The following is a 12,140-nucleotide window of genomic DNA, read 5'->3' as shown; positions in this document are numbered from 1 at the left end:
GCTCAAATACACTTGGCGCTATACTGCATTTGTTATGGTTAGATTTGTCACCTGTAGACCACATGCCTATAGATTATAGAAACATAGGGGGGGGGGGGGGGGGGGGATATGGCTGCACATACCTTGGGCTGCTTGTATCTCTCGGATTGTGAAACCATTCAATCAGCTTTGTGTCGGAGGCCACGCCAACTTTAACCATGTAGGAGTATGGTTCCACCTTAAAGGCCCAGTAATGTCTGCAAAAAAAATAAAAATGCAATTTTTTCACCTCAGAAAGAGGAGGTTATGATGACCAGTTTGCCCATTCATTCACTAATGGGCTCATTTGTACCAAACCTGGGAACTGGCAGAAGATTTTGCAATTAAACCTACTTTGCACTGACGAAACAAAATCTACTGCTCAGTGAGATTTTTGTATCAAGTCCCAGTGTTGGTTGTTTGTGTTTTGCATACCTTCCCTGAGAGATGCCCGTGTCCCCAATTATGTAATCTAGTCCAATGTAGCTGCCTGTCTGCACACGTTCAGCTGCGAGCAGGAAGGCCATGCCGGCTACGCTCTCCACAGTATCCCGTCTCTTATTTAGAATGAGCCTCTCCGTGCTGAATCCACACTTGTCACTGAACAGGAAACCAAACACTGCATGCAAAAAGACAGAATAGAAGAATTAGATAAGCGGGACATAAAAAGGGTGAACAAAGAGGAGTACATGGAAATCAGAAATATGAATGGGACAAACAGACCCAGTTTCAGAAGAAGAGTCCTTATTGAGCATTTAGCTCACGTAAAAGGGAATATTTTCTCTATTCTGTTACTGGGTAAGTGACAAAGACTGACACAAGAGGGTGCTATAATACAATCTTAAAATGTACATAAAGAACTACAAGTACCACCATCATCATAACACCATGACAGAGAAGTCTAATGAAACCATGTCCTATATTTCTCATCTGGCTGCAAATGTATTCTATAAATAGTCTGAAGGCCAAAGGCCATGATTACCATGCACCAGGATACATACAAGCTAACATGATTATGCCGGTTCACTCAGCCATTCTCTCCAATCTGAGGCCTACACTGGGGAAAACCTAGTTAATTAGCATGCGTCTAGGGAAGTCCTTTAAACAACTAGGGCATGATGATCATGTTTGTATAAGCTAACCCAACGTGTGAAAAGACAACGAGACAGGAGTTTTATGCAGTCTTATTTAGCTTTGCATTTGTTTCAAATATTGCACACAAGCTGGTAGATTCCCATTTTCAAGTATGATAAACTTTGTATCGCTGATGTTGAAATATGTATGCAAAGTGACCTGAGCTGTTTCCATTCTTTAGATTTTATATAAAGAATTCAATATTCTCTGTGCACCCTGACATCCAAGAAATTCCACTAAAGGGTTATACACCAAAAGTTCAAACCCCTAGGTGAAATCCTTGTCTAGTTATCGCATTCACTAAACTTTCAGATTCTAAACATCTGACCTTAGCCTCAAGTTCACTGAGATGCAGATTTGTCCAAGACTTGCAATAGAAATGCCCACGGTATCAACTTATAAAAGGTTCTGTGTTGCTTCATTTTCAAGTTATCGCATTCACAAACCTGAGTGTCCATGTTTCCCACCCATCCACCGACTGCAATACCATAGCCTTTAATGGCTGAGGGGTTAAAAACTAAAGACAGTCTGTAGACTATACATCCATTACACACACACACACACACACACACACACACACACACACACACACACACGATATCAGATATTTACATCTGACATCATTTGAACTACTGATTCCACATATACACAGTGACACAGGGTGACTTTTCCCTCCAGACATTGGATGCATGAGTCAGAAGCATCAGGAGACCATCTGTTAAATTTGACTGCGGTATTACAAGTCCTCAGCAACTATTTGTACTGTAACGTCAACAATGAATGTGACATCATGCAGAAGTATAAGGCTGTTGGGGGGGGTGGGGGGGGGGGGGGGGGGTTTGAGGAATTTGTCTGACATAAATGGTCATCTTTAACCATTAGTACAAATCCTCCCCCCCCCCTCCCCCCTCCTCCACACCTTCTCTAACCCAGATTCTGAAACCACCATCTGTTCTTCCAGCCCTAAAGAATGCAGCACCCCATAATGGGGAGGGGGAAAAAAAAAAAAAAGAAAAAAAAAGAAAAAAAAGGGCCAATATGCTTTGTGCTTGTCCATACCATTTCTAAAGAAACAGTTTGTGCTGTCCTCATTAAGTACAGTTTTAGTGGAAGATACGGAGGAAATATTGCAGAACATAACAGCTGCAACTCCCTCGATACATAAGGCAGGTGCAAGAACCCATGTCTCAGACTGGATTTCTTATTTTTCCCCAAGTCGATTTAATTAGAAAACTCAGTTAAGTAAAAATGTAAAAACTTATTTCTACTACTTCCAATCAATGACCAATTATTATGTTTGTTATCGATCTGGGTATCAGTGGGTCTAAGGTTTCCCTGATCTCACTAAACAGTTGAATCATAAATCAACATAAGTAAATTTTTATTAATAAACAGGTTCTGTAACTGGTGTCAATGGCTCATCCTTCTTTAAAAATATGATGCAACACTGATGAGTAACCAGGTAAAAAATACTGACAAGTCAGGTTTGCTAAGAACAACAATCATGTCATTGGTTTACAGATATTTTATGCTTTTGCTCCTGAAGCTAGATGTCCGACAGGCCCGTCTGCATTTTTCTTGCCACAGCCAGGGGGCAAATAGGAACAACACTGGATGGAAGCATTATTCAAAATTCCTAATAAAACATGGATGCTACCATCCATTTATTAAATCTTTAAAGAAACGATAGCTCATACAATTTATGCCGCTTGAAATTAGTTTCCAGGTAACCATTTTTTAATAATCATTTTAAATCAAATTCATGTAAATATCAACTTATGAGCACTTAGAACAGGCAAAGTTTAAGCCAAGCCAAGTTTAAGCCAAGCAGGTGACTGACATGTCAATGCTTGACATGTCAGTCACCTGCTTGGCTGGGGGCAGAGTGTTAGCATCTCATAGGAACATCAGGCTGTCTTAAACTGAAGCTGTTACATCATAAACAGCTCCTTGCAGGAGCTACAAGGGTGTAGGTTTTGTCTTTTGCATTTTTGCCTCCCTTGCTTGAAATTCCACCTCATTACTGACGCACACAGAGTCCATCCATTCAGACTCACACGAACCAGACAGCACAGGAATGTGGACGCTCCGATCGCACAACAAAACACCACAAATAACAACACTTATCCGCAAATCAAAACGCAGGCCTATCAGATCACAGGGGGATGCAACATGTTTACAGCTGATTTTGATACAGGCTCCTGGCATGACGGAGTGGTGGAGCCTGGAGATTATCAGATTTTAAGGATGACTCATTACAAAAAAGGCTCTGCAAACCTCCTGAAATTATAGCATACACCCAGAGAAAACAGCCCAAAGTGAGGAGACTAACACCTTCCAAGCAGGATGTAAATCAAAGTGATACAGTCCCTTACTGGGAAGGCTCCATTTGAATTCAAGCCCAGCAGATGGCTGGAAATGATAATCCTTTTTAATGAATTCCACCTTGCATCTTTGAGGAAAGCTTAAGAATGCCAGCAACAGATGCAACTGCAGGTTTCTTCTCCAAGCTGACATGCCATCCACTCCCACGCACACAGACAAAAGCTATATTGGTTTCAGCAATCTGAAACAAAAGCCATTACTATGGTGATAAACTGCACCACCACTCTGCTTCATTACCTCCATCCTGCATGCTGTAAGGAAATTCAAAAATGTTTTAAAAACAGTGGAGCATCCATCATTTTATAATCTCCCTAAAGTCGAGCACAGCATTCAGCACAGACGTGCTTTGAGAACTAGAGGGGATAGAAAAAGCTTAGCTGCTGCCAGAAAGAGGCCCAATAACAGGGGTTGGTCCTCCAGTAGTCAGCGTGGCAAGTCATTAATGAGCTCGGCATCAACAGCAAACAGCTTGAATTGAGTAAGTCACCACATTCTTTAACACTTTTACTCTTCCGTCTCCAGCAGAAGAACCAACACAGGATTGAAGGGGAAATGCAACTAATTTTTAACTAATTGGAATAAATCATGCGTCTCAGGCTTACCGGGTGCAGGTGGCGTGTGGAAGGTGACCTCAGGACTGTAGGGGCTGAACATGGAGTTCCTGCAGCTTCGTACTCTGAAGGAGTACAGACTGTCAGGCTCCAGGTCACACACCACGGTGCTGGGGCCGTACACTCTGTCTGTGGCCCTCCAGACACCATTGTCCTCACCATCTTCCTGGGATGGGGACTGGCCTGGGCCTCCAAGTCTGGAGAAAAATTATATTTCTCCTTCAAGTATCTGCAACTCATCCGTGGCGCTACACATCCCTCTACTCCCAAAGTCATGCTTGCACTCACCTGCGGTACTCAAGCATGTGGTGATCAGTAGGTAGGTGGTCATCAGAGAGCCTCCAGCAGATTGAGGCCTCATTATAGACTCTGCTATTGGACAGGTCAATCAGAGGTGGGTCTGGAACTGGAGAAGAGGAAGAAAGTGTAAAGAATAGAGCAAAGGAACCAGTCAGTATAATCAGGTGAAACAACAACTAAGGCCAAACAACAAGTAAACAAACTGCAACCAGGAAAGCCTGTAAAATATAGCATTTAACATCTGTTATGAAGATTTTCAAAACAATGACAAATCTGGGGAAGAGCTTGTTTTGTCCAAATTTAAAAACAAATCTCACATGGCAGACCGTAGTTCTGGAAGATTTAGGATTTGCAAGACAACAGACCATTCAATTTTATTTAGATAACAGCAACTTACAGTCACCTAAAGAGATGAAAGACGCATATGAATTTAAGAAAATAAAAATACACAGCAATAGCAGCCAAATTACTTTCATTCTAATCACGCTGAGCCCTGTATTTCAGCTACATAGCTTGGGCTTAAGCAAATGAAGCAATGCAAGTATAGCTAAGATTAGCTTTGTCGGGATCAAGACTATCCACTCAGGACAATGGACTATCTTGCATAATGAAGCTTAAGAGTTTTTCCCAGACTCACAGCCAGGAAATGCACTTACACCCAACTCAGCTTCTTTCCCTTACTGCACTTTGTTTTTCCCCCATCCATTTTCTCAACAGTCATTTCAATTTCCTGCTTGTGTTGTTAACCCATCTCTCCATGGCTTTACATTCACCTACATATATACTGCCTCTGGCTTATGCTAGAGGACAAACCCCTTGAAGGATTCCCTCAGTTACACTCCTCAGCTAATTTATTTCCTCCAGAAACAATCAAATTACTGCATCCATGTAGGTCACAGCTCCTCTCCAAGATCAAAGCATTTCTCTGTATACTTCCATCATCCTCCCAGTGAGAGTTCCCCTCATCCCTTTGGTTATATTTTTCCCCCTTCTAGTTTTCAATCCTTCCCATTTTTGTCATCTTTTCCCCACAATAGTAGATCCCCCTCACTGACCAGTGTCACCACTGCTGTTAAGCTTTCAAAGTCACTTTGCTAATCCCGAGTCCCCAATTTACTTCTCCCAGGCAGCTCTCCTTTATGAGCTTGTGTAATCTTAAAGCACAATGTATTAAGCATTCTTAATGTAGATTAGCATTAACTAGGGAAAGTAAAGAGTAACCACCACAGGCCCTCTTTTTTTTTCTTTTTTTTTTTTTAAAAATCAAAGCCATCTGCTACCCTGACAAATAAAATTTTATGTTTTCACCTGTTCAAACAAGTGAGGACCAAACGGGGCAGTCAGCCATCCGACTCAGCAGGAAGCCCTCGTTCAGTGATTCGGAAGAAACACTATTGATCATGTACATTACAGCTTACACTGCAGGGAGCTGCTCCGACTCATATTCTTTATCATTCCCCTGCTCCCTGCACTGGACTTTCAACAGCTCCCACTTCAAAATCTTTAAGCTTTGACATGAAAAACATCCTTTAAGAGACATGAAATGTTGAGACCTCTGATCATAGTCTGATGTTTAGCAGAAACTCCAGTTTGAAGCTGACCACAAACGGGCATTTACACTTGAGACAAAGCAGTCTTTCACATCCTCTTAAGCAGAGCTTTTTTCCCTTTGGGGGGGGTTCATACGCCACAGTATGGCCATAGCTGGGTTAAAAGGAGTGAGCACAAACGCATCGTTATCCAAAGGATGACGAGTGCACTAGAAAACATGGACAAGACACAAGCACTGAACAAAAAACACTTGTCAGTCTCAAGTTTTTAAAAACGCAGTCAAGTACAGTACAAGGATGAAGGAGAGGATCCACCAATAATGCAGTCATTTTTAAACCTCCTTAAATGTAATTACTGCAGTATACAGGCGCACTCACAGCTTATTATCTCATAGGCTTGGACTAAGCTGGCTCCTGCAGGCCTTTAGATTAAAAGGCTGCCGCCAAACTGCTGCATGCAGCACTTTATACAAAGAAAGTCAAATCTGAAATTTAAAGGACGTTTTTAAATCAAGCCGAGGACTAAGCAAGTAACTTCTTTAAAAATATAAACTCGCTTAAGTCTTTAAACAGCTTCATTGACTATTCAAAAAGAAAAAAGGTTTTCCAGCAGCATTACCTTCCCCCCCTTTACTCCTGTAAAAAACAGAATCCACAGCTCTCTGCTCTTGTGGCCTTTGTACAGAAAGCTTTTCCTACACATTTTTATGTATCCATCGTTTTTAACCACAGTAAATTAAAGATGGCCTGTAATCAGATTATAGAGGAGATAATAACTAGATCGTTATCCAACCGTTCTTCGTGAGTCACAGAAAAACAGACCATTTTCCTTCAGTGTCTACACCGAGCCAGCGGTAGCCTTTGAGACGTCTCACATCACTGATTTTCAACAAACCGAGCGGGGCTGCTCTTCAGTGCAGTAACAAAAGCCCATAATCACAAATTCATGTCACCAACGGTCACTGGAACAAATGCCAGCTATTTAGTTGCACTAAATAATAATGTTCGGTTGCCGTTTCACTGAACAGCACCGAGAGACCTCAGTGCTGTCTATAAATATCAACATTCAATCCCTCGATATTTACCATCTAGCGCTTTGTCTGAAAGAACATCTGACAGAGCTAAAGCCTTTACTGCCACCGAAGCAGCTTGTCAAATAACTGCTATCAGTTTTCAGGATGGCCTCAAACACCAATCAAGTGTCACTGCATAACTATGACTGAAAGTCCTGTCACAACTAACCATCACTATATGCGGTGGAGAATATCAATACCACCTTCTCTCAGTCACTAATACGTATTAAGTTGTCAAGTTAGATTAAAGAAAGTAAAGCGCATGAGGAATGAGCCTCTCCCAAACAGAGCCAAATGTCAAAGCATGAGTCACAACATGGCTGTGTTGAACTCCAATTTGATTATTAAGGAAAGTCAGACAACGTCTGAGCTGGCTACCATGACGACAGCTATTGGTCTGTGCAGTCTGAGCACTTTGATGGCTGCTTTTTTTTTCCTCTCCTTTTAAATAAATAAAATGTGGCTAGTTGTAAAGTTGACAGAACCAGAGATGATTATATGCATACAAAAACTATTAAGTATGTTTCTGAGAAATCAGGTATAAGACAAGACTTTATTGATCCCACAGTGGGGAAATTTTTGCATTAACTCAGCTCAGGTATAGATAGAAGGAACATACAAATAAAATACCAATAAATATAAAATAAGTAAGATAATGCACCACACACACCATCCAGTATGTGATTATGGATATGGTTGTGGAAATATGCAAGACAAACTATAAAGTTAACTATTCTACCACTACTATTCCTATGGAAGTCATAGATATTGTACAGTAATGCCACTGTTTTGCACATGTCTCACTCTGTATATTTTATTTAATTTATTTTATATATTTTATTTATTGTTTACTCTATTTAATTTGTAAAATATGTGTACACACACAGAAAAATATTTAGTATACACATCCAGAAATGCATATACTATTATATATTGTACATATATTTATTAGTTTCAGATGTAGCCATTCTTGTATTTTGCTTGTTTACATTATTGTATTTTGCACAACTCTGTTGCTTGTGAAGCTCGCACACAAGAATTTCACTCACGTGCTGTACCAATGTACCTGCACATGTGATGTGACAATAAAAGTGATTTGATATGTATAAGTACAGACATGTACACACACTTACACACTAAATATACCTGCACATGTCCAGACACATAGAAGGTCCATTATGCATGAAGTGGTGACTGTGGATCTCCACAATGTCCAGTGACTTATGACATTGTGATTGAGGAGTTATAGAGTAACTGCTGTTGGGATGAATGATCTGCGAAAGCGCTCCTTCCTGCAGCGTATGAAGTACTTTTTCTGCCCAACCAGAGGTCATTCGAAAGAATGCAAGTTTGCAGTGCTTCTAGTCTTCAGTACGAGTAAAACAGTGTTATACAAGTACCAGTCTATTAACCATTTACTGCTCAGATACACAGGCTGTTTCAATTATACAACTAGTCTCCCTGGGCATGTCTATGATTGGAGCCAAATGCCTGGAGCTGGGCCTTCTTATAAACAGGAGACTGGGTTCCTAGGTGACACCCGTGTCACTTTTCCATTCCTTCAGTTTTAGTGACAGTTCGAGGGAGGCATTGAAGCCAAAGATGTCCCCTTTGCTTTTTCAAATCTCTGGATATACTGATGTAAATTGTATAAATTAGGACGACTGACTGAAACGTATGGGGTTGAACCAGAATTTGAGTTTGGAGTGCGATTCGATGTAGCAGTTGAGGCCGGAGTAGCTTCTCCAGTTTTTCTTCACATATTGTGTGTCAGATAAATGTCAAAGAGCATCATCTTTTAAGGTTCTAGCGTTGCCTCTGACCGGCCTTTCAGTGAGCTTGTGATGACTTGCAGTTCCTTAGCAGGACATTTTTGCAACCTGCACAATAACCTGGATGCACTTTAAATAATCCAGGTCACTCCTTCACAGACCTTTGAGTCTCAAAACGGGTGAACAGATTTAAAAACAAATCTGTCAAATCAATATAGAGAGGTTAAGTACACATAGCTTGTTAGATAATGAACAGTTACGTACCTTGATCAGATATTTAAGACATTTTTTGTTTGAGCGCTTTATGGTCTTGCTTTGAGATCAGTCTGCTATGACTTACTGTTTGCTCATTATTTTGAGGCTGTGGGAAGACAAACCTGAAATAGGTCAGAATAATGCAGGTTGAAGAAAGCATATATATTCTCAGCCCTGGGAAACTTCTACCTGAGCAGCTTTCTGACAGAGTAAACGCCTTTATAAATCAGCAGACCAGAACAAACCACCAACATCCACAATCTGTGTAGTCACGGCTCTCATTTTGGTTGCCTACAAATGACCTCTGACCTCTTAGCATAGCACAGTTTGAATGGCTCTGCATGCAACAACAAAAAATAACTTATTCAAGTTTTAACCAACTTGATTTGTAAGGAAATACAACAGCAGGGCTCTACATCATATTGCCACATTTTGTCATGATCTGGACGAGCCACAAACAAAGCCGGTCTTCATGCTCACAGATGAATAGAAGCATAAATGTCACCATGTTTTCTTTCATGAACTGATGGGATCACTTTTTCCAGCTGAGGACGATAAAGAAGCTCGCTGTTTACCACAGTTTTTCCAGAAATGAGTTTGACTGAGCACACCAAACCCCTGAAAACAATATTTGCAAACCATCCTGTAAACAGATTCACCTTTTAGTGCATCAAAGTCAACTGAAACAGGGTTTAAGTCAGAAATGATTCAATAAATGACATTTCTGCCAACCCAAGTGTTGCCTTTACTCTGAAATCATTTACCTCCACCAAAGCACATCTCTTTAAGCAGCATTTCTTCTCTGGATGTGTCCAGGACAAACTCATCAAAGCAGGGGTCAGCTGCAGGGTGAAAGGTCCTCAGAGACTCTGTGGCTTTCTGGATCCTAAAACATAATAATAAAAAAATAAAATAAAAAAAACCCTCATCATTAAGGTAAGATTTTTAATTATAGACTTCTGTAAGGACACAAAACAGCAACACTATTCACAGCAGATAGAGTGCCTCCATTGCCCTAATGTATTTTCAATCAGTCCTGTACTCTGGGGTCATCTGGCTATTTTTAATACAGTCTCTCATAAGCACAATGAAGGATTAAAGGCTGAATCTTTGTCAAGAGTAAACTGGACAAACCATCCTATCATGACTGTAAGAGAAAAAGGTTCTAGCTTACAAAAGCTGCTCAAGGAGATCAATTAGTGAGCTTAAAGGAGAGGATACTGAGATACACAGCACTGACTTGGCACTGTGGCACAAGTCTTCTTTAAACTGTCCTTGAGTTTGGTAACCTGTGGTTCAGTAACACGTGGCTTTGTGACACATTTTAGTCAAACATTTAATCTGATTGAATGCAGCACAAAAATAAACCAAATCTAACATAGACAAAATCCTGCTTATGGCATCCAGAGAATAATAAAAACTAATGATTCAGTTCAGATTTCAAACTCTAAAGGCTAAAGTTATTTGTAGTTTCTGCGATTAATTAACTATGCACAGTCATGCGACTCAATATTGTAATCGTTGGACAGCCCTAACAATCATATTTAGCTTCATTTTTTAAAATGAATGTATACTTGGTTACTTTATTCATAAATTGTCACTTTGACAGTATTTAACGTCATAATTCTGTAGCTCATATTTGCTTTAAGTGCACTGCTCAACTATTCCTTCACAAAAGTGCAGCTTTCCTCACGAATAATACAGATGATTATATACGGGCAGCTTTTACTGCTCACCATTTGCATCTCTAAGCTTTGTTACATTATCAATCATTTCTATTATTGTACTTTTATCCTAAATGTTATCATTTTAAACAGATGACTGTAGTGAAGATTATAGTTTTCTGGTTTCTGAACCTTTCCATGTGCACCTGCTGAGGGACGTGAATCTCTCTACAGATGAAATATAGATGTATATCTCACCAATTTGCATACCTGACATGCAGCTGCTTCGCAGTCTGCACAAAACAGGATTGATCGGTTTCCTTCAGCACCTCCTGAGCATAGCCCACCAACCCACTGTTCTCCAGCATACCTTGGTACTCTTCCACCTGGGCAATACCATTTATAAGTCAGTTATAAGTGTTTGTTACAATTGTGACAGCATCTTGAGAAGTCAGGCTAGTTTTTAAACATCTAGAAAAGTTCAAAGTACTTATTATGGACTTCATGCAAATATGACGCATGAGATAGAGAAATCAAAGTCTCACCTGGCCTCTGAGCTGCTCCATGCGACGGTTACGAGACTGCTCGATTGACCTCAGCATCTCAGATTTTCTCTCTTGCAGAGTCTCAAACAGACGCTCAAAGTGCTCGTTGGCTTGACGCTCTGCTAACTGGCCATTTTCCTTTAAGAAAAAGACAAGTTTCTCATCATCTTAAACTAACAGTATTCATTAGATGCAATAAGCAGACATTTCTTTAAGCCAGCCAGAGTGCAAGTCATTGCCACTATGATCATTTAAAACAAAGCAGTGGGCATCGATTCCTCACTTTTTCCACTCGAGACTGTTGAATGAACCTTGACGGTACGCATTTCATTTTATTGTAATTCAGCTGCAGACATTCAACATTTTAAACTCATCTCATCTAAGCCATTGTTCGACACATAAGTAGCAAACATGAATGAATTAAGGCCTCTGTTTAGTTTTGAACAACAAAAAAGTCACTCCCATTTATACTCAATGAGACAGAAGCATCAATTGCAAAATGAAAAATTAAAAGCATAACAATCACCTATTGCTCACACACCCAGTGCCCTTTACAAAACTGAAAGCGTGGGTATGTTGAGCGCTCGCCATCTATGACCAACATCAAAGTAAAAGAGGAACCAGCTGAGACACTAAAAACCCCGACTTGCGTGAGGGAACCAAATCCTGCGTTTCCTTGTTTGTGTGGTTTGCATACTGCTTGTTCAATGATGCTGCTTACTCTTACAAAGACTGTAACTGTTCGACTCAGGCTGCTTTCTACTGAGCCGTATTAAAATTTCTTTTCTGCAGCTATCAACGGGAATTAACAGATGCATTTGTTTTGCACCATC

The 12,140-nt window shown here is 40.3% G+C and overlaps 1 protein-coding gene across 6 annotated transcripts in view; it reads right to left on the bottom strand.

Annotated features, from left to right (window-relative positions):
• The window catches only part of trim36 (tripartite motif containing 36), a 32,992-nt gene that overhangs the window by 3,663 nt on the left and 17,189 nt on the right, over positions 1 to 12,140 (bottom strand). For 3 of the 6 annotated variants that reach the window (XM_080308779.1, XM_080308781.1, XM_080308780.1), the window contains exons 6-12: positions 11,308 to 11,445; positions 11,021 to 11,148; positions 9,863 to 9,984; positions 4,437 to 4,554; positions 4,140 to 4,345; positions 454 to 637; positions 123 to 236 (exon numbers count right to left, since the gene is read on the bottom strand). In XM_080308779.1, coding sequence (XP_080164905.1) covers positions 123 to 236; positions 454 to 637; positions 4,140 to 4,345; positions 4,437 to 4,554; positions 9,863 to 9,984; positions 11,021 to 11,148; positions 11,308 to 11,445 — 1,010 coding nt within the window. The remainder of the gene's footprint in view (positions 1 to 122; positions 237 to 453; positions 638 to 4,139; positions 4,346 to 4,436; positions 4,555 to 9,862; positions 9,985 to 11,020; positions 11,149 to 11,307; positions 11,446 to 12,140) is intronic. The other 3 variants (XM_026187543.2, XM_026187542.2, XM_080308782.1) reach the window with 1 other exon arrangement.

This window comes from Astatotilapia calliptera, chromosome 12 (genome assembly GCF_964374335.1).
Source record: "Astatotilapia calliptera chromosome 12, fAstCal68.1, whole genome shotgun sequence".
NCBI classification, from domain to species: Eukaryota; Metazoa; Chordata; class Actinopteri; order Cichliformes; family Cichlidae; genus Astatotilapia; species Astatotilapia calliptera.
This window is presented reverse-complemented; position numbering and strand designations above follow the sequence as displayed.